At 38.4% G+C, this 24,364-nt stretch overlaps 3 protein-coding genes across 8 annotated transcripts in view; 1 reads left to right on the top strand and 2 right to left on the bottom strand.

The window, feature by feature from the left end:
• Nucleotides 1-12,123, top strand: part of cep290 (centrosomal protein 290) — a 38,826-nt gene extending 26,703 nt beyond the window's left edge. For 4 of the 5 annotated variants that reach the window (XM_040026509.1, XM_040026508.1, XM_040026506.1 and 1 more), the window contains 14 exons: nucleotides 3,536-3,757; nucleotides 4,227-4,349; nucleotides 4,847-4,989; nucleotides 5,155-5,310; nucleotides 5,979-6,102; nucleotides 7,586-7,720; nucleotides 8,216-8,302; nucleotides 8,453-8,617; nucleotides 8,724-8,846; nucleotides 8,998-9,167; nucleotides 9,491-9,632; nucleotides 11,428-11,501; nucleotides 11,604-11,698; nucleotides 11,851-12,123. In XM_040026509.1, coding sequence (XP_039882443.1) covers nucleotides 3,536-3,757; nucleotides 4,227-4,349; nucleotides 4,847-4,989; nucleotides 5,155-5,310; nucleotides 5,979-6,102; nucleotides 7,586-7,720; nucleotides 8,216-8,302; nucleotides 8,453-8,617; nucleotides 8,724-8,846; nucleotides 8,998-9,167; nucleotides 9,491-9,632; nucleotides 11,428-11,501; nucleotides 11,604-11,698; nucleotides 11,851-12,095 — 2,004 coding nt within the window. In that variant the 3' untranslated portion in view covers nucleotides 12,096-12,123. The other variant, XM_040026510.1, reaches the window with a different exon arrangement.
• Nucleotides 10,761-19,113, bottom strand: cunh12orf29 (chromosome unknown C12orf29 homolog). Its single transcript, XM_040026516.1, has 7 exons — nucleotides 18,909-19,113; nucleotides 15,334-15,451; nucleotides 15,138-15,233; nucleotides 14,707-14,823; nucleotides 14,336-14,533; nucleotides 14,008-14,177; nucleotides 10,761-13,839 (listed from the first exon to the last, which is right to left on the bottom strand). The coding sequence occupies exons 1-7, from the start codon at nucleotides 18,996-18,998 to the stop codon at nucleotides 13,669-13,671; spliced, it is 960 nt and encodes a 319-aa protein (XP_039882450.1). The 5' UTR covers nucleotides 18,999-19,113; the 3' UTR covers nucleotides 10,761-13,668.
• Nucleotides 19,114-19,367: 254 nt separating this feature from the next.
• Nucleotides 19,368-22,361, bottom strand: lyve1b (lymphatic vessel endothelial hyaluronic receptor 1b). Of its 2 annotated transcripts, none has more exons than XM_040026514.1 (6): nucleotides 22,207-22,361; nucleotides 21,735-21,903; nucleotides 21,153-21,292; nucleotides 20,517-20,918; nucleotides 20,294-20,372; nucleotides 19,368-20,155 (listed from the first exon to the last, which is right to left on the bottom strand). In XM_040026514.1, exons 1-6 carry the CDS (start codon nucleotides 22,289-22,291, stop codon nucleotides 19,945-19,947), a joined length of 1,086 nt encoding a protein of 361 aa, XP_039882448.1. In that variant the 5' UTR covers nucleotides 22,292-22,361; the 3' UTR covers nucleotides 19,368-19,944. The 2 variants fall into 2 exon arrangements, with proteins under 2 accessions (XP_039882448.1, XP_039882449.1); XM_040026515.1 differs by having other exon boundaries at nucleotides 21,735-21,884.
• Nucleotides 22,362-24,364: the final 2,003 nt, after the last annotated feature.

Below are 24,364 nucleotides of genomic sequence, written 5' to 3'. Positions count from 1 at the left end.
GGGAAAAACCCAGAATGCAGGGATATGCAATTTATTTCAACACCATATTAAAATGAAAATAGTTTAAAAAGACCATAAATCAAGTACTACTAAGACTTTTTTATTGTTCCTAGAAAATTAAATACTCACTTTGAATATGAGTCCAGAAAGTTACAAAAGGAAGAAGTTAAATTGGCCACAACAGATGGTAAAACAAACAATGAAATGAGCTTTCTGGAGATGTTGTTTGAGGCTGTGTTTCAGAAGTAAAAAAGGAAAGATTTTTTTGTCAAGCATGGTAAATAATATTAGAAAAGTTTGAGAATCTGGAGAAATCTTAAGAAACTGGTTATTAAAAGAGTTTCTGCAATCTTCTGGCCTCTCAGGTTGAAACAAGAAACAATTAGAGAATGCAAACCTCTGCCAAGACAGCTCACTCTCTGGGCAGAATTTACTTTTGAGGGAATAATTTTTAAAAGTAAGTTTAGTAGTGTAGTATAGATCAGACAGGGCAGCATGACAGATGTTTACTTTGATTATTTAGAATCTCCATATATCGTTCTTATATGCCTTTATGTTGTCAATGCAGGTAATGGAACCAAGAAACATAGTTTTAAATAGCTCTATATAACATTTTCAGTTTGACTTACAGATCATTTGGTTGACGTTGACGGAGAGGTCAAATGTGCCATATTTTAAATATTTATATGATGCTTTTATTTATTGACAATACACACCACATTTGTAAGATTCACAGTTTTTTTGTGTTATAAGGCTTTTTTGTCAATATTTGACCAATAAATCATTAAGTTGACCTTGAACACTTTGGTGGGTGTAAGGCAAATTTTAATGGATTGTTAACATTACCCCACTCTACACCCCTACATAGCCATTGTGTTTACCAACAAACAGAATAACATGCTACCATAACAATACTACCAAAAATATATCCTCCTAGATGGAAGTAATCACAGCATGGCTCATGAACACTTTTGAAAACCAGTGTTAATGATCAAAGTTTGTTTCTGCATCCGCAAATTAGACTCAAAGCAATACTATGCAAAGAAAGATATACTATATTACCAAAGGTATTCACTCACCCATCCAGATCATTGAATTTAGGTGTTCCAGTCACTTTCACGGCCACAGGTGTATAACATCAAGCATCTAGGCATGCAAACTTGTGGCCTTCAGATTAGCAAAGAGCAGCATGCACCTTCATGGAACTTGTTTCCATGGCTGAGGAGCTGAATCCAAGCATAACCTCAGTGAGCACAATGTAAAGCATCAGATGCAGCGATATAACGCATGCTGCAACTGGACTCTAGAGCAGTGGAGACGTGTTATCTGGACTGATAAATCACATTTCTCCTTCTGGCAATCTGATGGACAAGTCTGGATTTGTGGTGTGGGGTTGTTTTTCAGATGTTGGGCTCAGCCCCTTTATTCCAGTGAAGGAACTCTTAATACTTCAGCAAAACATTTTGCACCCAATTTTGTGGGAACAGTCTGGGGACAGTGCCTTCTTGTTCTAACATGACCGCACAGGGCAGAAAACAAGGTCCATAAAGACATGAATGAGTGTTGGTGTTTGGTTGGTGAGTTTGGTGTGAAAGAACTTGACTGTCCTGCAAATAGTCCTGACCTCAACCTGACAGAACATCTTTGGGATTAATTAGAGTGGAGACTGTGAGCCAGGCTTTCTCGTCCAACATCAGAAATGCATTTCTGGAAGAAAGGTCAAAAATTCTCATAAAAACACTCCTAAACTTTGTGTAAAGCCTTCCTAGAAGAGTCGAAGCTGTTATAACTGCATTGTGTGGGAGGACATCATATTAAACTCTATGGCTCAAGTATGAGATGCCAGATATTTATAAATTATGTTTATAAACAACATCCTAGACTGCCTTCACGTTCTCTGAGCCTGAGCTCATTGAAGATGGGCTGGGAAAGAGAGGAAACTGTCCCGTACTGTCACGGTTCTGGGTCAGTTTTGACCCAGCATTTTGAGTTTCTCATGTTTTGGTTTAATTTTGTATTTTGTATTGACTCTTGTGCATTGTTGATTATTATTAATATTTTATGTTTTAGTTTATGTTTGTTAGGGGATTAGTTCTTAGGTTCTGCGTCTAGTCTCCGTCTTTGTGTGGTGGTTTCTTGTTTCCTGTTTTATTGTGAAGGTTTGTCTCATGTCAGTGTGTCTAGTTTTGCTCCCCCTGTCTCGTTAGCCCTAATCTCTCCCAGCTGTGCTCTCCTTCTGTGTCTCATGCCCTCGGTATCCCAGTGTGTATTTAAGCCCTGCGTTTTCCCTGCTCTGTGTCGGGTCATTGACGTCCACTTCCTCCCTGTGCTGTGTTTGAAATTCATTCATGTTCTTGGTTCTGTTCCTGTGTGTTATCTTGTTTTAGGTTCCAGTCTAGTGTCTAGTTTCGTGTTCACCATTTATTGGTCGTGTTTGAGTAATGTTTATTTCTCTGATGAGTCACCCCAGTGAATAAACTGCACTTTAAGTTAACCTCTTGGTTTTGAGTCCTGCGTTTGGGCCCTCTATCCTACCTGCAGCACAGCACACTACGACTGCTCCGTGACATGTACCCTGACCAATCAAACGGATTCTGGAAATAATTGGATGCCAAGTATTCTGGCCATTTTAGGGAAACAAAGCCAAAGAGATTCTGCGTGTATTACAACAGCATCTCTTTCTGGTCTTTACTTTCCAGACCTGTAACCCATCAACAACATTTAGTATCGTATGAAACATTATCAAGCAAATATGGAAAAACAATTTGCTTTTAGAACTACAACAACCAGATACCAGACAGTGGAAACTATGTCCCTGCTCCAACCTTTTTTAAACATGTTGGTCTAAAAAAAAAACCTGTCAATTTCATATTTAATATTTGGTCCTGGTTGTATTTTTATATGGTATAGATTTGTAGATGATCTCAAAATCATTGCATTCTGATTTGATTGCATTTTTTTATCATTCACTCAGTTTTAGGAGCCAGGCTTATACAGTCACAACCTGATGCTTTTGAATAGGAACTAACCAAAGATCAAATTGGTGAACAAGCTGCTTGCACTGGGCTTATTGCATAAACAGCATGTTTGACATCTGGCTAGCCTCAACCAACCCTTCCTCCCATCATTAATTACCATTAACATCCTCATGGGAGGCTCAGTGTGATTTATAAAGGTGGTAGATAGAAAAAAGTTATCATGATTTAGTTCAACTGATTAAGGGGAAAAAATTTAGATGATCTAAACGTTATTCATAATCGTATTTGTTTAGGCAAATGCAGCCGTTTTTCCATACTGGTCGTTATTTACACTTAAAGAACATTGTGTGTGATTGACACAATATTTGTGGTATTAAAGTAAACTTCACCCAGCACAACACTATGAAACCTTTATGTGTTTTAATTGATTTGAGGAAAAATGTTGCTCTATAGAACAAAACAAAATGCTGATTTTGGCCACAAAATCAAGAAAATGGAAATAATATCAGACTTTTTGAATCGGAAAAGATTTAAAATTTCTTTTTCTTTCCCCAAAGGTGCAAATGCAAGAACTCAGTGAAGAACTTCAAGCTGCAAAGGAGTCTGCCAAATCAGCCAGAGGCCGCGAGAGCTCCTTGAAAGAGGAAGTGGACAGGCTGAACCAAGACATCCAGAAAGCTCAGAAAACCCAAAGACGTCTGCAAGCTGAGAAGGAGGCGCAAGAACAAGAAATCGAGGAACTCAAGCAGCAAATCAAAAGGCTCACCAGCGCTCTTCAAGTTAGTGCCTCCAGAAAGTGCGAAATCACAAACCACATCAGGTTGCTTTGAGCCGCTACTTGTTGTTGTTAGAATCTAAGCTATGTGTTACATTGAAACCTCATGCTGATGTGCGACCACATGCTTTCGTTTAGGCGTCATATTCAGACCTTGCAGGTGATAAAACACGAGATAAGAGACATCCAAACCCTGTCGTGCTTATCTGTGGCAAAAACTGAAGCATTCATCAAGAATGGAATCTCACATGTCACAAAGCTCGTATGTCAGAACTGATTTAATTCTTTAGATATTCTCGTGGATCAGTACCATGTAGGAGTTTTTTGTAAGTTAAGTTTCAGGTTTATCTCAGGACTTGGGCTATAATTTATATTAACCAAAACTCCCCACCGTGACCCTAACCTAAACAGAAACCTTTCCATCTCCATTTATGTACCTGTCTGAGAAAAGGTGCTTTTGTGTTTGTTTTTAGAGCCAACGAGAAGCAGATGGAAAGCGACCAACTATTGAGAATCTGCAGAAGAAGATCTGGAGACTGGAGTCTGACTTGGAGAAAAGAGCTGAAATAAAACATGTCAAAGACGATCACGGAAAGGTATGAACATCAATTCAGTCGGCATCAAATATTTTGGGCCCTGTTTTCAAGGTGGTGCAGTGACCGGTGCCAAATAGTACAGCAATATTTTGCTCTTTTCCTGGCTGTACACATCCTGAAAAAGAGGCACATATTAGAGGAGAGTCACTTGAAACTGAGTCAGTATAGTCGTTGTGCTTTTTCTTTCTTTTTTAGTGCAAAATAACATCAGTTTGCAACCAGCCCTGTTATTTTATCAATAAGCAGAACAAGATATTTGGAAGAAAGCATTTGTTTGTAAGGGTTGCACTGATCTCTGAAGGAACTTCGACCAAATCTGCTGCCCAAAGTTGCCGTTTGTCATTTGAAAACCTTCCCTTGCGAATGTGTTTAATCTCAGTGGCTCCCCGATGGCCTTTTGGGACACGACTTAAAAGGACTGTTGTTTTCTGCAGCCTTTTAATATATTATTAATATTAATATGGTGTACATGTAGTGATTTAATGCATGTTGGACAGACTAAAGAAGAAATTGTGCGATGGGAGGAGGGCAAGAAATGGCAGGCCAAGATGGAGAAGGTCAAAAATTCACTGAAGGAGAAGGAACGAGAGAATGAATCCCTCTCAAAACAGCTCAGCACTCTTAAAGACCTCTATGCCAGGTTAGTTTGGACATCACACACAAACAGGCTTTGCTGACCTACTTCTCTTCGTGTTTTCTGTCTAAAACCCAGAGGCACTTGTGTGGATGTAGAAGACATTAATGTGTCAGTGGAACTGTCACTTAATTCATTTTATTTGCTTCTTGTGTCTTTTTGCGTTTATAGGCTGGAACAAGAGAAGAGTGCACTGCAGAAAAAGCTGAAGGCTCGAGGGGTCACTGCTGATCAGGTGGTGGGGGTGCGATCCACTGAGATGGAGAAGGAGATGGAGGAGCTGAAGAAGAGGAATTCAGACCTGGAGACAGAGATTCTCACTATAAAGTATCTGTCAGGCTGTTCAAATGTCCTAACGTGTAGATTGCATTTAGGCGGGCATGTTTGTAGTTTTCTAGGCTTCGTCTTCGTCTCTTTCTCTTCTTGATGGAGAGGAGGCCGTTCTTGGAACATGATAACTTTACGAAACAATAAAAGAATCTGAATCACATACACAAAATTCAATATTATCTGTAGTGTGCCGTTAAATTACATATACACAAAAGAGGCAGTAAACATGAACTAATTGGAGAATTAAAACTCACAATGAATTCTTTTAGTAATAAATACGCAGTAATAAACATAATAATATGATAAAACTAATTACAAACATACACTGTAAATATTGACCAAAACACCAGTGGATTAGTTGTGAAAAAACATGCTTACACTAATCATATTCAGATTTCAAGACTATGCAGCTGGATGTCGTAACGTTAACCACAAATACACTCTTTTAATTAAGAAATATCCAGGATTAATACGGCAAACCTAAATCAAGTTCATGTGTGCATGGATACATAAAGATGATGCCACTCGAGCACTGATGTCCTTGCTTTTGCCTGTACAACTATACGTTTCAGTGCTTGTAAACTGTTGGTAATTGTAGATTCCGTCTGATAGAGCAGCTTTACATAGTCCAAACCGAGGCTTTTGTTTTCTTACTCAATGTACAGACAGCAACAGGCTTTACCGCGTGACGGTGCCATTGAGGATATGATGCTGAGAAACCGCTTCCTGGAGGAGAGACTCCGTTCCTTAGAGAGCCAGGTTATCAAAGAATCTCCATCAAGACCTTCTGTAAGTATTTATTTGACTCTGAGATCAACAAATAAGATACATGTAAGAATTTCATCAAGCGAAAGGGCAGCTTCCAACTTTGAAATATGGAAATTTGCTGGTTTTACTCATTTTATGTCATTTTAAATTCATTATTCTTAACTTTGCGTTTGTTGGCCAGAACATGGGATTTAATGTTAAGGCCATTATTTTGCCAATTAATTTCTTTGGTTGCTATTCATAAGGGCATGGGTGTACAAGTAAACATCTGTTTATATGTTATTGTCATTGGCAGCTCTAATTGGAAGATTTTTTTACTCTTATTGATGAGTATGGACCTTAAGCAGAAGCCGAGGTTTGCCTGTTACTTTTCAGAAATAACATAATGAAAGGGGGTTTGTTAAAATTAATTTCATTTCTGCATTCACCCTTTTTTACGTCCAGTTTTCTTAATACACGTCTTTCATTTAACTGTGTTTGTCCACGAAGGGAAAAAGCATCTCTTCTCTGACTCTAAGAGAGATTCGTTCTGCTACTTTTGATGTGGACAATGGGTCATGTGAAGGGCATGTAGGTTCCTGTCCTGTCGAATCCTGCAGAAGCCTTCTTAGCACTGAAACTGCTGGAGATACCTTTGACCAACAGAGGGAGCCAAAGCAGCCTTGGGTGAACAGAGAAACCCAGACCAGCTGTGCAGAAGCAGATGATGTTCACAGTAAACAAGCGCAACCAAGCTCTGAAGCTCCAGGCGATCTCGAACCAGATGTGACCAGAGAAGTAGATCTTAGAACTGATAATGCTGAAGATGATGAGAAACAAAGCGAAGGTGACATTTTAGAAGGCACAGAAGAAATTCATTGTGGCGCTAAAGTTCATACACCTGAAGACAAGGAAGAAGAACAAGCCACAAAGGCAAGCGAGCCTGATGAACTGTCAGGAAGACCAGGATCGGTTATATCACCTCCTCCAGCAGAGGCAGTTACAGATGTTGAAATGAGTGAAGCGCCAAACAAAGAGGCTGTTGGCGACCAAGACTATCAAAATACAGATGATAATGATTATGTGGGAATCGCATCAGAGAAGTCACAGCAGGCGGACAAATGGGTTACACAGAAAGATGAAACAACAAAGAATGTAAGTGTGGAAAATCCATTACATGAAGATGAGGACCCCAGCTCTATTCATACCAAACACTTCATCAGGAACAAGATGGATCATGAAGTACAAAAACGTGAAGGCAAATCTGTGAGCTGTCGAAAGGTATCTGAAGGCTTCTGTAGTCACCCTGCTGGAGTGGTAGTGCTGTGATAGCATTAGACATGGAAGAGCAAAAATTAGGCCATGGCTTGCTTTTTAGTGTGCAGTTGTTTCTTTCCCTCACACCGTCGATCATGGACTCGATGTTCCCAGTGGTTTCTGCACTCCCTTTGCAATAGTTTGTTTCAGTTTAATTTGATAACCTTTATTTCCACCTGGCTCACTCTGTGCCCTTGCTGTCCTCTAGACTTCAGGACGAGGCACCAATACTCCATCAGAGAGAGAGCAGGACCTCCAAAAAGAAAACCTCAAGCTGGCCTCTGAGAACCTGGAGCTGCGCTTTCAGCTGGAGCAGACCAACAAAGACCTGCCGAGGCTCAAGGTAGACATTACCCAATTAGACTGAGGTAGCTGATCAGTTCAACACGAGCGCTATGGATGGATATATATATATATATATATATATATATATATATTTATTTATTTTAATAAATGTTACAAGCTGCAGATCTGGGAGAGCCAGTTTGGCAGAAAGCTCTGACTGGAAACATTTCCTGTGTGACAACTATAATTTTAAAATATAAAGAAGACTATTGATGGCACCTGGAGAGTTTACCTCTTCATTAAACGCATTTGCCTTAATTGCTTTAATGCTTTAATAATAGACCATTTACAAAAATACATAAAAAGTATGAAAGTTTGCTTTAATAAAAAGTGATTTCATCTGTAGCATCATTTTGTTTTTCTTTCAGCACCACATTAAGAGGTTTAAAAGAATGGAGCAAATCTATTGAATTAATACTTTGATTTGGACACACTGGAAGTAGTTTTTTGGGGGTTTTTTGCCAAAGGTATTTTGTTTTTTTCTTCCCTACAGAATCAAGTTGCGGACCTTAAGGAGATATGCAACGCACTGAAAAAGGAAAAGACAGAGGCAGAAAAAAAGCTGGCTCATATACGTGGAGTACGTTTTTTTCTTTGCCTACACGATCTTTAAAACAACTGAAAATAAATCTGTACATAGGAATTAAAACAGAATCACCTTGAAACACAGTTTACAAAAAAATTAACTAGTTCTGATCTAATACATGATTTGTTCTGTGATCCTCATCAGGGTGGTCACAGTGGTAAAACGGTGCCCGAGCTCGAGAAGACGATTGGATTGATGAAGAAGGTGGTGGAGAGGGTGCAGCGGGAAAATGAAGCACTGAAGAAATCCAGTGCCACTGTGAATCAAGACAAAGTCACTGCCCTGGAGAAAGAAAATATTAAGCTAAAGGTTGCCAACGCCTGTCTCACCTTACACATCACAAACGTTATTTTGGGAAGGTTTATTTAGCATCTCTGTTCCGTGACTGCAGCTTACAGTAAGCGCTGTTTTCCAGGCCGACTTTGAAACACTGAAGCGTGAGGCTGAAACTGAGCTGAATTCCAAACTTGAATCCAAAACCAAAGGACTGGAGAAAATAGTGATTGAAAATGAACGTCTTCGAAAGGAGATTAAAAGGGTAACTTCTTCTATGACTTATTATAAGTTCGTTTTAATGAAATTGGGTCGGGGCAGAATTAATTATTCCAAAAAAAAAAAAACAATCAAAAAAGTCTAAATGCTTGTTTTTGTCTCTTGGCTATGCTTGAAAATGTGTGTCACTGTAAAAGGAAATGGAGGCTGCAGAGAGGCTGAGAGTGACCAAGATGACACTAGAAGTGACAAATGAGAAGCTTGAGGCAGAGCTGGAAGACATCAAGCAAAGACTGAGGGAAGCTCTGTCCAGGCCCATCACAGAGGGGGTGGACACTAAGACCATGAAGTCATCTGTGGTAACCAGGTCAACAAAACCAATAGTCTTCCAGAAAAGGGCACTTAAAAGTAATTTGTAAGCTTTAGGGTTGTGCAGCAGGTTAAATCAGCAGCGTGTGACTTAAATGCACAATCATTATCATGCCCATGGGATTCAAACTCTGGTATGCTGCAAAATAGACTGTCGCTAACAGGCTTAGTCAACATTATGCAAACTCTTTGGTAATAAAGGCTGCTCATTTACGTCAGTCTCATGCTCAAGCTTTAATAAGACAATATTAACAAACAGCATGTTTATTTACTTTGGACACAATTTGAGATCTGATGGTCATTTGACTTCTATTTGTGCAGGATGTTTGAGAACAAGATGAAGGAGCTGGAGAAGGAACTCTCCCAAAAGAACATCCGACTGTCTGAACTCAAACAACAGCTGAAAGAGATGACAGAGCGGGAGGAGAGAGCTCAGATAACAATACAACAACTCGAGGATCAGGTGGCAAAAACTTTAAAATGTGTTCCTGTTATTTAAGATAGAGTGCTGAATCTAGAAGTCATGACAATCTTTGGTAAGCAGATACTGACCAAAAATGTCCATTTTTCAAACTTCTTGTTATTACCCAGGCTGTTTTTAATCCAGCATCTTATCCCTCTACTGCATGACTTTTTAATTTTTCCGGGAGCTTTAGGGTCCCTATTAATATATCAATCATAAAATTTGACACCCTGCCCCCCCCAACAGATATTGGTTTGTTGCTTCAAGGCAACACTGTGCGACAAGGGTAGTAAAACGCCAAGTTATTCTATAATAAGTTGCATTAGTACAACAAGGATGAACAAATAAATAAACAACAAATAAACAATGTAAACATTTCACAGAACAATAAAACACCAAAATACATCCAACATTTGACCCTAACCCCATGCACACACGTGCGCACACACACACACACACACGTTGTTTCTCCATCACTTTTGGGGACCTTAAATTAACTTACATTAATTTCCTGGAGACTTATCCTGACCCTACCCATCACAAGTCCCTGCCTGAACTTTACCCTAACCCTGACTCAAGCCTTCACCCTAAAATATAATGATTTACCTTGCAATTTGTCCCCATGAAGTAGGCGAGACCTCACAATGTGAGTGTGTAAACAAATTTGTGTCCCCACAACAATAAATAATACACGACCACACACACACACAGACACAGTTACTTTACCAGCTGACCCCTGAGTTCCTAAGTGTCCCTCAAACCTCATTCAGGCATCCACTCCTCTACTTCACTGTCACTCCCTGAAAGCTCACTGTCCTCACTTTCTGAGGACAAAGTGCACATTCCCTTGGTTTCCTTCCATAAAAGGTATTTACATCCATGTCCTGTAATTATGAGTAGATTGTGAAGTAAAAAACATTGACTATGATCATATAAATGCACACAAACACATCTCTACACACATATCCAAATGCATTATATTGCCTGAAAAAAAAAATTGGGCTAACTGCGCAGTGTTGCCTTGAGGCAATGAATGAAAATTAACAGTTTTACTGTATAAATGAAATTTAAAAAGTAGAACAATCAAATATGCTTCTTAACATATTCATGCACATACAAGTATTTTTAATATACATGTATTTCACTATAAACATGTAAAATAGTGATCTTTATCTTGCCTCCTAATGAGATGTCTCTCATGTAGTGCAGCTTGCAGAAAGCCCCCCCCCCCAGATGAAAGTCACACCACCTTCAACTCATCATTTTATTGGAAAGAGATGTGCCTGGTAGCATTATTCGAAGGGCCAGTGTAAAGGATGAAAAATGTGGTTTGTTGCCTCAGTGCAACGCTATGCAGTAGAGGGTTACGTTAATTTGGACAGCAAATTTTTTTTTTTTTGTAGTTTTAGTCATATTTTGACAAAAGCATCATTTAGTTTTAATAAATTCTTTTAGTTTTATTCGACTTCATGTCATAAGATTGTAGTACATGAAATCTAAAGTTGGTTCAGTGGAATAAAATATAAAGTGTAAAAGTTTGTGTTTTTAAGAGTTGCTCCACAGTTTATAACGCGTCTTATTTTCCTTGACATCAAATGCAAAATGAGTTGACATTTTCTGTGGACATTTTGTCGTGTTTTCAAGAGAAGCTTTAGTTTTTAGTAGTTATCGTTCTTTTTTCTGTGGAAAAAAAGAGATGACAAAATCTATGATGTAACACGGTTATGTCTGTAACAAAAAGTTTTGTCTTTTTAGGTGCTGTATTTGATTGATACTATCAGTTTGTCATTCTTAGGCTGACGTGTTAAAAACCTTTCCTGCTGCTGGAAAAGGTGATGCAGGAAGCAGCAAGGCCTTCCAGGAAATCCGGTACGTTAAACTTCACATGAAAAAAATTTTTTTTTCCTTTGTCTGAAACATTCAACTTTACATTTTGCTTTTGACTAAACTCTACATGTCATGTATGTGAAGACTGGCCAGCACTCAGCTGGGAAAAGAGAATGAAGAAATGAAACGAAGGATGCAAGAATACAGTGAACGATACGGCGAGACGACAGCTAAACTAGGCGAGTCTTCCAGCTACACTATTGTTTTGTCAGCGTGAATCTGAGGGAGGTTGGGACTTTTTTTTTTAATATATGTGCCGTCTTAACAAACACCTTGATAGGTATGAGGTACAGTACTGTCTAAGGAAGAATTTCTCTTCTTGTGTCCATAGATTATGGGAAACTCAAAAAACTTCTGCAGGCAGCTGAAACTGAAAAAACCAAACTTCAAGCTGAGGTCACGAAGCTGAAAAAAGAACTGGAGAACTTTGACCCAGCATTTTTTGATGAAATCGAAGACCTGAAATATAACTACAACTTAGAGGTGAAGAAGAATGTTCTGTTGGAGGAGCAGCTGAAAAAAGTGTGTCAACAATTTGGGGTAAAGGCAGAAGTGCCCAGTGTGTCTATCACTTAATGTGTGGTATGCAAGTCATGCTTTTACAGTCACATTCCTTGGAAATTTTGAGGAAGGAGTTTCCTTTTAACAATGAAATGACACAATATTTTTGTGTTAATATGTGAATACTAACTTATTGTTGTGAGAATGTAAATTTGTACGTAACATGAAAGTTTTTTTTTCTGTGTACTGTAAGTCACTTTTGTATTCTGTCAAATAAAAATTTGTTGAATAAAATGTTAATATTTATTCATTCATTCTTCACTTAGCAACAGATGAGTTTTGGGGTACAGTATATATAAAGTGGTCATTTTTAAAGGGAACCCCGGCTATTAAGACATGTTTGCGCTAAAATATGCACTGTGCTTTCAATAACATATGTGGTATTAAAATACGCCAAATGTTTTCCTTTTAAGCACATTTTATATAAAACCGATTTACCAGTAGGCCGCCGTTGTTATTTACGTCTCAATGCACTCTGGGTAGTGACGTCACACGGTTGCACCGCATCGAGTTCAGTTAGCAGCGCACTGGAACTGGCTTCAGTTCAACGTTTCCAGTTTGAACCAGAACAATCCGAGAGAGAGAATGAAAATAGTCAACCAGCACTTATTTTAGATGAAGATGAAAACAATCCGTCACACGAGGACGCGAGAGTGAGGGAAAACTACTGGTGTCTGTGCGGCTACTGAGAGCGTTTGTTGTAAAGAGTTCAGTTTTATGGCAGCAGCTATCCATGGCATCGCATAACCGCATGATAAAAACATTAATAGAATTCTAATTTTTATTATACAGTGAAATTACGATTGGCACGGACAAGCAGTAAAACTGAACTCTTTACAACAAACGCTCTCAGTAGCCGCACAGACACCAGTAGTTTTCCCTCACTCTCGCGTCCTCGTGTGACGGATTGTTTTCATCTTCATCTAAAATAAGTGCTGGTTGACTATTTTCATTCTCTCTCTCGGATTGTTCTGGTTCAAACTGGAAACGTTGAACTGAAGCCAGTTCCAGTGCGCTGCTGTGAACTCAATGTGGTGCAACCATATGACGTCACTACCCAGAGTGCATTGAGAAGTAAATAACAATGGCGGCCTACTGGTAAATCGGTTTTATATAAAATGTGCTTAAAAGGAAAACATTTGGCGTATTTTAATACCACATATGTTATTGAAAGCATAGTGCATTTTTTAGCGCAAACATGTCTTAATAGCTGGGGTTCCCTTTAATAACTTAACTTGCTACAAAAAAAAAAAAAAAAAAAGCGAAGTTGGTCAGTTATTTTTACATTAAAGCAGTACACATCTCTGCAAGAACCATCTTAAGTTTTGATTCACTCCACCGTTTCTTTTGGGTGCCAAACGTTAAACTTTGGCAGTCAGTTTTCTCCTTATTTCTTTCACTAACAGCTCACTCACTGTAAGCTACTCTTAAGACTTTCGTGAATTCAAAAAGCAGCAGTTCTTAACTGGTTTCTGTGGAATAAATTAATCTATATGAGTATAGGATTGTAAATCACTCGCATGGAATTACAGATGAAATATCAGGGATCTATCAGCGAAGCGGCAGATCCTCACAAGACCGCATGGACTTATAGCTCAAAGTGAATGTCCTGAAGCCGGCTGAAGCAGTGTCCATTTAGTGCTACAAACGATGTAAACAACTCCGTGCTGCCATAAGCGTCAACACGGATGGCCGTCGGCTTGTTACCAAGGCAAGTGTTCACTTCTGGCCACTTCAGTCCCAGGTGATGACGATGAACCTAACAACACACACAGAAGAGCTTGGTGCCTGATTTCACACTATTTAGAACACTGAAGCATGACAGCATTGCTCCCTGTAAACTGCTTATGGCAGCTCAATCTTTTAATACAGATACTTAAATCTATTTTATGTACTGAATAATATATATATATATATATTATCCCACCTTGATGAGAGTGCCGTCACTGCAGTGCCAGACTATGCCCTCAACTCGACCGTCTGGATTCTCATGAAACCAGGAGCACAGCTGCTGGAAGTCCACAGGTGGTGGGTTTCTGATTGGGACACTCCCATGTGTAACCAGGCAGTGGACAGGCTGTTTTTTGCTGCCCAGCCCTGTTTGTACAATATTAATGAACCTTGGTTTACTTCAGTTTTTCTTTTAAATCAATCACCCAATGAAGTTAATTAATGTTAATCATTTATTAACATTAATTAATTCCTAATTCCTAACCACAGCTTATATATAAAAAAATGAATGTAGTTTCTATTACCATAGGGGTTTCCATTGACATTGGTTCCAATAAGCTCCAGTGTTTGTTCCTGGAGCTCAGCTAATGGGACTGATGTGATTTCTAACATGTCTTCGTTGTCACGTCGAGGCCTGAGAACAAGAGCAAGCCCAACGTTGTAATCCACCACAGAGGAGTGCCAGCAGTACTGCTTGTTGTCTCTCTCCACTGGAACCCAGCCTACATATTTATAACAACAAAGAAAAGTACTCGTCATGCTGATGGTTTCCATGTGAAGGACGATACTTGCGGCTTATCGTCACTTTGACACTTAACCCCATTTTTCTACATAAACTCTTTTACATAGACATAGGTGAATTCACTGCACACGAACTAAAATGAGAACTAAGAACCTGGAATATGTCCATGTTCATCGGGCACTGGACGGCCGCTGTGATGTTTGACTCCATGAGCTGGGATCCATGTTTCTGGCACCGGTTTAAAATCTTCCTCTATGTTCCACGTGAAACCTGAAAGAAAGCCCGGAAAAATAAAACCCTTCCCCACTGCTAAATGTGTTATGTATTAACATTTTCCAGGCCTTTTCTTTTTTGGTCCACACTCAATATTCTCACAATTAGCCCCATAAGTTTCTGGTAATTATGCTTGTGTATACCAATACAGTGGATTTTTAAGTAATACTGTTATTAAACCCTTTGAATTGAGGCTCAGAATCTGCTTCAGTCACTAAAAACCCACTGTGGTGATGTGTAGAAGCAATATTACCAAAAAGAAAACGTGTTCAAAAATCTTGGGGGAACTGTTTTTGACAAAGTTAATCTACCTTTACAACTTTTGTGAGAATGTTGGTACTTTTTAAACCTCTTCTCTGTTTGTTTGTTTGGTCTTCTGTCAAGTCGAGCCCACAGGTAAGGCTGCCCTAAAGAAAACAGATCAATTCCACTTAGAAAACTACAAAGTAGTAGCAGTTTGTAGATGCTGACTAGGAAATGATCAGTGTTATTCTGAGATCTTCTCACCTTTATAAACTGTAACATAGCAACAGGTGCCATCAAGTTTTTCAGTGGCAAGCGCACTATGTATGTTAGCCTCCAGAGCAACAGGGTTCACATTTTCTGTGGCAACAACCTGAAATTGCTAAAGAGAAGCAAAACCATGTTTGATCAGTGCAAGATATAAATGAAAGTGACTATACCCAACATTAGTAACGGTACCATGAATGCATAAATCAGTTATCTACATATTATATAGCATCAAACAGAAGCCCCACATTATAAACCACCACTTTTCAATTATAAGTTTGGGCTTGATTAAAGAACCAACAACAGACTACATGACTGTGCTGACACTGAATCAGCTGCACAATTCATCTAATGCAATTTGAGAATAATTTCATGACTGCAAAGTTTTAGCAACCAGGGAATCAATTACATGAAATATAAGTGAATCCCATGAAAAGCGATTCTCTTAAAGTATATCTCCTATATATCTATTAACAGGTGCTGATTCAAACAAATGACGTTTCAGTTTCTGGCTATTTTCAAAAATCACACATGACTACAAGACTACATTTATCACAACATAAAAACATAACATTAAGGAGATACAAATGAGGTGTCAGTGATATGAGGCTCATGATCATCAGTATAAAGTGTCATCATTATGCCAAGATTAAAGCGTTCTCTACAGCTCTAGATGGATGGATGAAGTATATCAGTTTGGCAAATGATTCAAAAACACTTATTTGAAATCTATCACTCCACTGAAAGAAAAATTATCTTCAAGTGGTGTAGAGTTTGAACGAATGCCAATGTGCTCACGGCACATATTACATGAATTAGCTGGTTGCTCCAGCTAATTCAGAGAAAACCTGTGCAAAGGAAACAGGCCTCCAAGAGCCACAAACTTTAATCCCAGGCTCTACAGGGAACTCTTGCACCTGGTGGTTTTAAGACACATGCATTTAAAAATCAGAGAGGGGAAAAAATTTGAAAAATATTACAGTTTGCCAGTTAGCCTTATATCAAGTGGATAAGTGGATATGGCATGTTGAGGCTTGGGTGTGAAATTTATGGTTTTCCGGGGTTTTATTGTTAACTCGGTTATCCTGGGTCTTTTCCCGTGTTGTAGTTGTGTGTCTTATTTTGAAAGAAATATTTACGCGTTACCATAGTGACCAGAGAGCATTAAGGGGCAGAGAGGAGGATGTTACTCTCAATGTTGTTGGCGTATTTCACAAGGACGCTGCTAATAAAGTTACACAATTACACAATGAATTTGCGTTTATTATTATAATTACAAAATATCATTGTTTTTGTCTTGGTTGTTTCATTTTATTTTGCTGTATTTATCTGCGACACCTTAAAGGCCGGTCCATGAAAATATTGTCTGACATTAAACCGGTCCGTGGCACAAAAAAGGTCGAGGACCGGCGTGAGTAACGGGCAGAACAATTACAATCTCGTCCACTAGAGAGCAGTACAACTACCTGCTCTAATTAAATAGGTTGCCAACTGCCGGGAAAACAGAAGATGATGAAGAAGAAATTAAAAAGTCATGCTGTGAGACGACGCAGCACATCATAGCAATAGATAAATATTTGAAAAGAAAAAGTAGTCAATCTGACCCAGATGAAGGCCCTAGCATGAGTAGTGGTTCTGCTGTACCTGGTGCACAGGAAAAATGATCAATATGCTTTTTGTGACATTTTTGTTTGGTGGTGTGCCGTGTGATTTTTCTTATGTGGAATATGTGCCATAGCTCCAAAAGGATGGTAAACACAGCCATAAAGTAATATGGTGGTAATTATATTTCTGTTCCATCAACAGGGTAACCATTCTGTACAAATCAAGTCATTTCTATGTTGTTTGGGCCTTGGACAGGCTGGAGACCTATGGATGGATGTTGTTTGATGTATCGCTGTGGAGAAAAATCTGGGGGGCCAGCTAGCATCCTAAAAGACACTAACAACACTTTTTCATCTTCTGCCTCCATTTCAAGCATCCTCCTCTGCCACATAAACCCTCTGCATGGCCTTCTTCACTCTGGCCGTCCCCTTTTCTTCCCTGGCTCCATCCTTCTCTCTGTCTCCGAACATGCCTTCCAACTTTCCTCTTTGGCCAACAGCAGCACAACTTCCATCCACACCCTGTTGGCCAACAGCACCGTAGGCAGTCGTTCTTAACCCAGGCCTCAACTGATCTGCTATGGAAATCTCATTCTTGATGATTCACATGGTTGATTTACACCAGATGCCCTTCCTGACACAACCCTCCCCATTTCTGCTGGGTTGAGAACGGCACTAGCACTACATCGGCTTGTGGCCCCCCTGTGGTAGGGTTCTAAAAGAAAAACTAAACAACCGCTAAAAAATGAATAAAGAAAATGATAGTATTAAGTTACTGATTATCTAGGAAAATGACTGAAATAATTCTTTGCAACAATTTAACTTAAGGGTAAACAGCTAATGTGTGAAAACAGACTTTTCCTGTTATATGTAGTTCTATCCTGACACCTGCAGATCTCTCCTTTGAGCTGTGTATATTAACATCAGATAGTAATGCCTCTACAAGATCCCTCAGAGCTCAGTGAGTGAATAGTAACAGTGTCTAAAGTCTTTCGGTAATGAGCATCAGTAATTAATATCAATTCTCAGAAACAACTTTATTCATTGATTTTTTTCCTGTAGGGTTTTATTGTTCTACAAGTCTCACTGACTACAATCCTGAAACAGGCCATCTATTTGCACTTCCTTATATCAAACTTGCAGTTAGGTTTAGCCTACATTTGAATTATGTAAAGATGCTCTCAGTCTTACACGTTATGAAACATTAATTTAATGTCAGGTTCTTCCATGTCCTTAACGATACAGCTGAAATGTCCATAAGTCTTTTAACTGGCACGTTCTTCCTCTCTTCTTCTGCTTTCCAGTAGGCTGGCCAAAGTTTTCTTCATTCCAGAGTTTGTTTGTTTGTTTTTTCCAGACTTGCAGTGACTAAGCCTGCAAGAGTGGTCTGCATATGTCTGTGTGTTACCTGACAAAGAAGATTTTGGTGCTTTGGTAAAGCTTGAGTAAGTAGGAAAAACCCTTCATTCAGCCATGCAGGTATTTGCTCTACTCTATTCATCACACAGCACTGGCTCTACTCGACTCACTGTTAAAAACTGGAAAGTTGGCACAGCATATAACTGTTTGATGCCAGATTGCACCACATTTACAATAAATAAATAAATAAATCAGACAGAAATTTCTCTGCTGTTGAAACCAGCTGCACAACTATTTGTCACGACGACCATGTGTCAGTTAATTTGTTCAACCTGTTGCCCTGTTGTCTACATTATGCAAATCAGTGTGGTCCTCTGCCGAGGAAGACCTGAGGTGTGTCCTCGTGCTACAGGCGGAAGGACAACAGTTAGCCTCCTCCTGCTCTGGCTCAGACATTATTCTGCTTACATTTCATTTCCAGTAAAAGATAAAAAGACACGACTAAGAACTTGTTCACGACGGGTGCTTCTCCGTGCTAACAACTGTAGCAGCAGGAGATACCCATAATAAACCTACTGCGCCTGATGATGTGTCTGCAGATGCATTCACCTGACAGTCGCGTTTTCTGGACTGTTCTTCCATCACGTCTGTCAGAAACACACACGGTATCTTCTGCTGTACGGAACCCAGGCGTCTCATTTCGTGTGCTTTCTACCAAAGCTGTAACTTAACGTTTACAAACATGGATGAGCAAAGCAAAAAAAAAAAAAAAAATCAACGACGGTTTGGCTCTGGAGTTGTCGTCTTCTTCGTTGGTTTTATGTCGGTGAGTAAATACCGAAGCGACTCATTACCGCCGCCATGTTGCTGCGTTGGTAACAACACGTACCCGTGTGTATTTGGAAGTATATATTTTTTGCTATTTTACGTGAAATAAATGCAAATAAATGTACTTTTACTCGATTGGAGAGAGAAGATTTGGTAAGTTTTTCATACTCGTCTCTGCTGCACAACCCACACATGCATTTCTTTGGGAATTAAATGGCGCCCTTTAAGAGGAAATAAACAGGCTTTGCAACAGTATTTATTGCCAAGATGCAAAGTTACAAAGAAATATTTGCCCAAACACAAATTACCTGACTTTTTGTGCTAAATCTACATATGCATATGTCTATGTGTGTGTATGTGTGTGTATATGTGTGTGTGGGGGTAGAAGACACTTGTAAATAACATTAACACAATTTATTTTCGTAATAAAAGTAATAATAGTATTACTTTGAAAGCTTGTTTGTTAGTATCTGTTGTCTGTAATACAGAAATACAGGTCACACTATTATTATTGTATATTTTCAATATTATTTTACAATATGGTCTGTGTCAGTTACATATTTGTATTGTTTTTTCTCCACCACTAGGAGCGAAGCATATGTTGGCTTCCACCTTCATTCATGTGTATATGACAGCAAGTCTAAACATAGAGCCAGAGTCAGTTGTCTGTAGCCAGAAGAGTCCTGCATCAGGCTGTATAAAGGATTTTTATGAGTACAACAATCAACCGAAGAGTTTATGACGTAAATGATCTTCTAATCTTGTTTTTATCAGACAAAACAGCTGTGTCTACAAAAACTTGCACAAAATGGTCATATTACTCTGAAGAGTTTGCTTTGATGTCTGATTTCACACACAGATTGATATCACTGGAGTACTTCTGGTCTGATTCTTCTTCATCGTCATCATCATCATCTCCTTGCGGTCCATACTGGCCGAGTTGGTTCATATCATTATCAGTAAAATTCCACATCTCTGTCTCGATGTTATCCATCTGCTGCCAGTGAGACAAGCACCTGAAAACATTCCTTTTCCAAAAAGACAGAGAAAAGTGTTTTTAATAAAAGACAACATATGTGGATTACACCACATTATTGCAAACAAAGAAACAAAAGTTGTTCCTTAAGTGCTTTAAGCCGTGCAGATCATCTGAAAACATTACTCACACTTGAAAGTACCACATAGCGCTTGCTGCAGTCAGGAGCAGAAGAATGATGCCAAGAACAATAACTATTACATGTAAAGCTGATAAAGAAAAACAACAACAAAAGAAATCAAGTAAATAAGTTAATTTGATTAAAATCATTTATCCAAATGTTTGGGTTTCTTTTTGCTGAAATGATGTTAGCAAAATCAAACAATGAAAAAAGAAGATATTGCAGAACATACCTCCTAGAGATGGTTTTGTGGAGCTCTCAGTCTGTGGCAGCACCGACTCAGAGGAAGCTGGGAAATTGAAGGCATGAGTGGAAGCAGAAAAGGTAAAAGTGGTATCAGGGGGGTTCAGAGTGGTTAGGGGAGGCAAGGAAACAGGAATATGGGTTGAGAACGTTTTAAAAGAAGGGGTGGCAGAGGAAGAAATCCTTGCTGACCGCGATGTCTTGACAAGCACATCAGAAGCTGAAGTTGAGGGTGTGGGCTGAAGTGTCGGCCGAGATTTTCCTGTTATTGACTTTTTTGTTGAGGACATGGACTTTGTTGTTGATGTGACCAAATGTGTGGTTTGAGTTGTCAGTGGAGTTGGAGATGTGGGGGATTGTGGGCTGGCTGTTATCTCCAAATCTGTTAATGCTGAGAAAATCAGTGGTTCAGTTCTATTTAAGTGATCAGATGGCTGTAATTACAGGCAGTAATTAGGCACAACATGAAAACCACTTGCCGGTCACAATCACACTGATCATGTCATTACATTGTTATGTGCCACTCAGACACTTTGGTCTTGGCATTAGACATTTGACATCTGTGATGGATGAACTGACGTTTATGGCGTATATTAGTCTCATAAACTAAGAAAATAAGTAATACCGGATGCATTGAAGCAGAAGACGCCAAACTTTTTATCTGCTGATGTCTTCCATGACACTACCCCAATATTGCCCTGGCCACAGTTTTGTTTAGGGGAAATTCGTGGGATGACGGCAATCTGTTCAGCTATCCAGCCATATCTGTTAAAATAGTAACAGTAATATAGTAATGGTTTTTATCCACATATTAAACAACAATCATTATGGTTAAAATTAGGTCAGTCTGTCCAATTAGTTTTGAGCCACAGAAAATCAGGGATTGTGTGTAATTTATAAACAGGGAATGCAAATGTTAAACTCCTTGATTTAAATAATCTTTGGTTTAATTTAAAGTGTGATGGTGTAAGAAGGCAAAATTACCCCAAAAAAAGTGCCACTAACCAAATATATACGGACCCAAGTGCTTATGCAATACATCGATCTTGTGTATTTGGGACAGTTAGTTGTGTTTTCTAAAATATTTTTATGTTATTACTGGGAAACGCATTCGAGTTAGTCGCCTGTTTTTGTGCATGATTTATTAATATGAAAAATGTATATGGGTCAACATGTATTAAACCCTAGTTAAATGCTTTCTGCTTACTTGCACGTTTCCAGTCCATGTGTGATTGCTTTTGATATCTGATATTCCGTCGCCATGGTGACATTTAGTGAAAGACAGGCATCTCTGGCAGCTGTGAAGTTCAAGGTGTAGTAGGTTCCTCCTTCAATAAGCAGGAAGACTCCAGTGGCTCTGTAACTCTCAGAAATTACTAACAAAAATTTTTTAAAGTGTGCGACAAAGAATACTCAAAAAACATTTAAAAAAATCATTTTTTTAATCTTTTGCTAACATTTTAAAGTTTACAGTTATTAAAGTTTAATATCACAGAAGGAGCCAAACATCTTCGTCTTCTTAACAATAAAATCTGATGGCAGTCTTAAAAGACATTTCAAAAACACGAGTTAAACTTCTTAACAACTATGAAATTTTAGAATTTGAAACGCTAGACTTGTGGGATATCCCAGGATTAAGTCTAAAAGTGAATGAAGAAATAAACATACAAAAACCTTACCTCTATTTAAAGTGGATTCGCAGGTTTGTAAAAACAGGGCAAAAATCACAGGTAATACTGATGGCAAACAACAAAGTCTTGCCATGTCTTGTATGACAAAGTATACCCAACGTGGATGAGGGTGGAGGATCAAATAAACTGAAGCAGAGGGAGAAGCCCAAGAACAAATGTGACAGGGAAGAGAAAAGGAAACAGGAAAAACAAGGTCAAATCTGCTTTATGGCCTGTTAGGAGATAGGACACGCATCCTCATGAGAAAGACCTTCACAGTAACTCTCTAAACGTTATTGTTTGGGTGATCAAATTGCAGATGCATGACATATATGACATTTAAAACACTAATCTTGTACTAGTGATAACATATTAATGATTTCCAAAGCAGAGATATGGGAATATGGGTTTCATAAAAGAATCAAATAAAAGGATGTAATAATCTAAACTGTCAACTGGGTGAAGAGTTTATTCATTTTAAAAAAAAATCAAACTTTACAAGTGGATATGGTTAAAGAAGCCTTCTTAAATGTTGTTTTGTACTATTTGTATGAGTTTGAGCTTTTCTGCTTCGTAAGCATCTCTGATGAAGGTATTTTTGCACTCCATAAGCTGTAGGAAAAGGAATTTCCTCCCAACTTTTCCTCTGCTGTCCTCACTCTTGTTGTCAGCTATTGGAACCAATTTTATAAGTATAACCAAGTTTCCTCTGTGTTTATATTATGTTTCATCACATTCACGGCACCTATCAAAGATCAAAAAAGGAAAAAAAAAAATCACGACTCATGGCACATAATCTTTGAACTACTTGTATATTTAAGTCTGTCTTTCACAGTAATGGTGCAAATGTATTTACAATTGTTTAAACTGCTGTGTGCTTGTTTACTTTTTAATTGTTTTAAGTCCTACATCGATTATGCATTGATCAATCATTTGTTTGATCTTTTCATTTCATAAAGCGACTCAACATGTAGCACTATATCAGCCCCAGCCCCTTTCCATTAACAGAGCTTACAAAATACATACATAATGTTGATATTATACAATTTTTTCAAAATAAAATTATCAATCAATGGACTAAAAAGTGTTGTATACAAAAATATAGTGTTGTATATTTTAAAAAGTATAGAAAAAATAAACCAGTTTTAATCTATTCACACAGCACCAACCCACGACAACAGTTAACACAGGGCTTTTATATTATAGAGACAAACTGCAGGAGTCCCTTTATGAGGACTGTATATACACTTGCAAACACTGAGAAGAAAAAGATGCTTAAAAAAATGTTCAACCTCAGGAAGGGTGCACAGCTGGAAAGCAAAGCGACAAAAGACATGTGTAGAAGCACATGTTATTTATGATTTGTGACCAGTAAGTTTTTTCCCTGGTGGTTAATGCATAGTAACATAAACAAGAGAGCTTCATGGTATTCTGCAAGGTAATTTATATAGTATATTCCACATGGACAAAAAAATACATAACAGAATTTTGGGATCAAATCATTTGGGATAATAAAAATAAGAAGTGGCACACTAAATGCTTAAGCCTGGAGCATCATGTGAAACGCCTCACTGCAGTTTAGTTTCTATCTTAGTAAATACCAAAAAACCCCAAGAAAAACATCCACACAGGTTTTTATCATGAACACTTGAATAATGCACTTTCATGATTAGATGTTCTCATCTAATCATGAAAGTAAAGTTGAATGATTTTCAGTGACAGGACTCATGAATATTTTTGCATTAATTTTTTTTATGATTAAAGTTCAGTTCAATTCCATTTTATTTATAAAGCGTCAAATCACAACAACAGTCACCTCAAGGAACTTTATATTGTAAGGTAGACCCAACAAAACCCAACAATCAAAGTGTGGCATTTTCAGTTAAGTATTAAGTATTGAGTATTAAGGTTATTTATTAATTACGTATTGATTGCATATGGATTATCAACTCAGCTGACGCATTTAACTTTTTGCACTATTAAAACTAGCCTTTCAATAAAAATGATGCATGCTTTCTCATGTAATCTCTAATCATGTGATCAGACCTGGCATTTGGTACCCTGAACACATCATAATCACGAGTTAAAGGCATGTTAGAATGACGAGTACTTTCCCCTGTTGTGTTAAAACTTGCAGTATCACCACTTTCATTCTACTGCAGGAAGC

The sequence above is a fragment of the Simochromis diagramma genome, unplaced genomic scaffold (assembly GCF_900408965.1).
Source record: "Simochromis diagramma unplaced genomic scaffold, fSimDia1.1 OVJJ01000293.1, whole genome shotgun sequence".
Taxonomy (NCBI): Eukaryota; Metazoa; Chordata; class Actinopteri; order Cichliformes; family Cichlidae; genus Simochromis; species Simochromis diagramma.
Note: the sequence above shows the minus strand (reverse complement) of the source record. Positions and strands in the feature narration are given on the sequence as shown.

Bases quoted from the DNA above. Each gene is read 5' to 3' on its own strand.
- cunh12orf29 (XM_040026516.1), bottom strand. From the start codon at position 18,998: ATGAGACGCCTGGGTTCCGTACAGCAGAAGATACCGTGTGTGTTTCTG. The intron at 15,452-18,908 runs GTGAATGCATCT...GCTTCTCTTTAG, and splicing joins CCAGAAAACGCGACTGTCAG to CAATTTCAGGTTGTTGCCAC. The intron at 15,234-15,333 runs GTGAGAAGATCT...TGTTTTCTTTAG, and splicing joins CTATGTTACAGTTTATAAAG to GGCAGCCTTACCTGTGGGCT.
- lyve1b (XM_040026514.1), bottom strand. From the start codon at position 22,291: ATGGCAAGACTTTGTTGTTTGCCATCAGTATTACCTGTGATTTTTGCC. The intron at 20,373-20,516 runs GTATGTTCTGCA...TTTCTTTATCAG, and splicing joins CACAAAACCATCTCTAGGAG to CTTTACATGTAATAGTTATT. The intron at 20,156-20,293 runs GTGAGTAATGTT...TTTTTGGAAAAG, and splicing joins GCTATGTGGTACTTTCAAGT to GAATGTTTTCAGGTGCTTGT.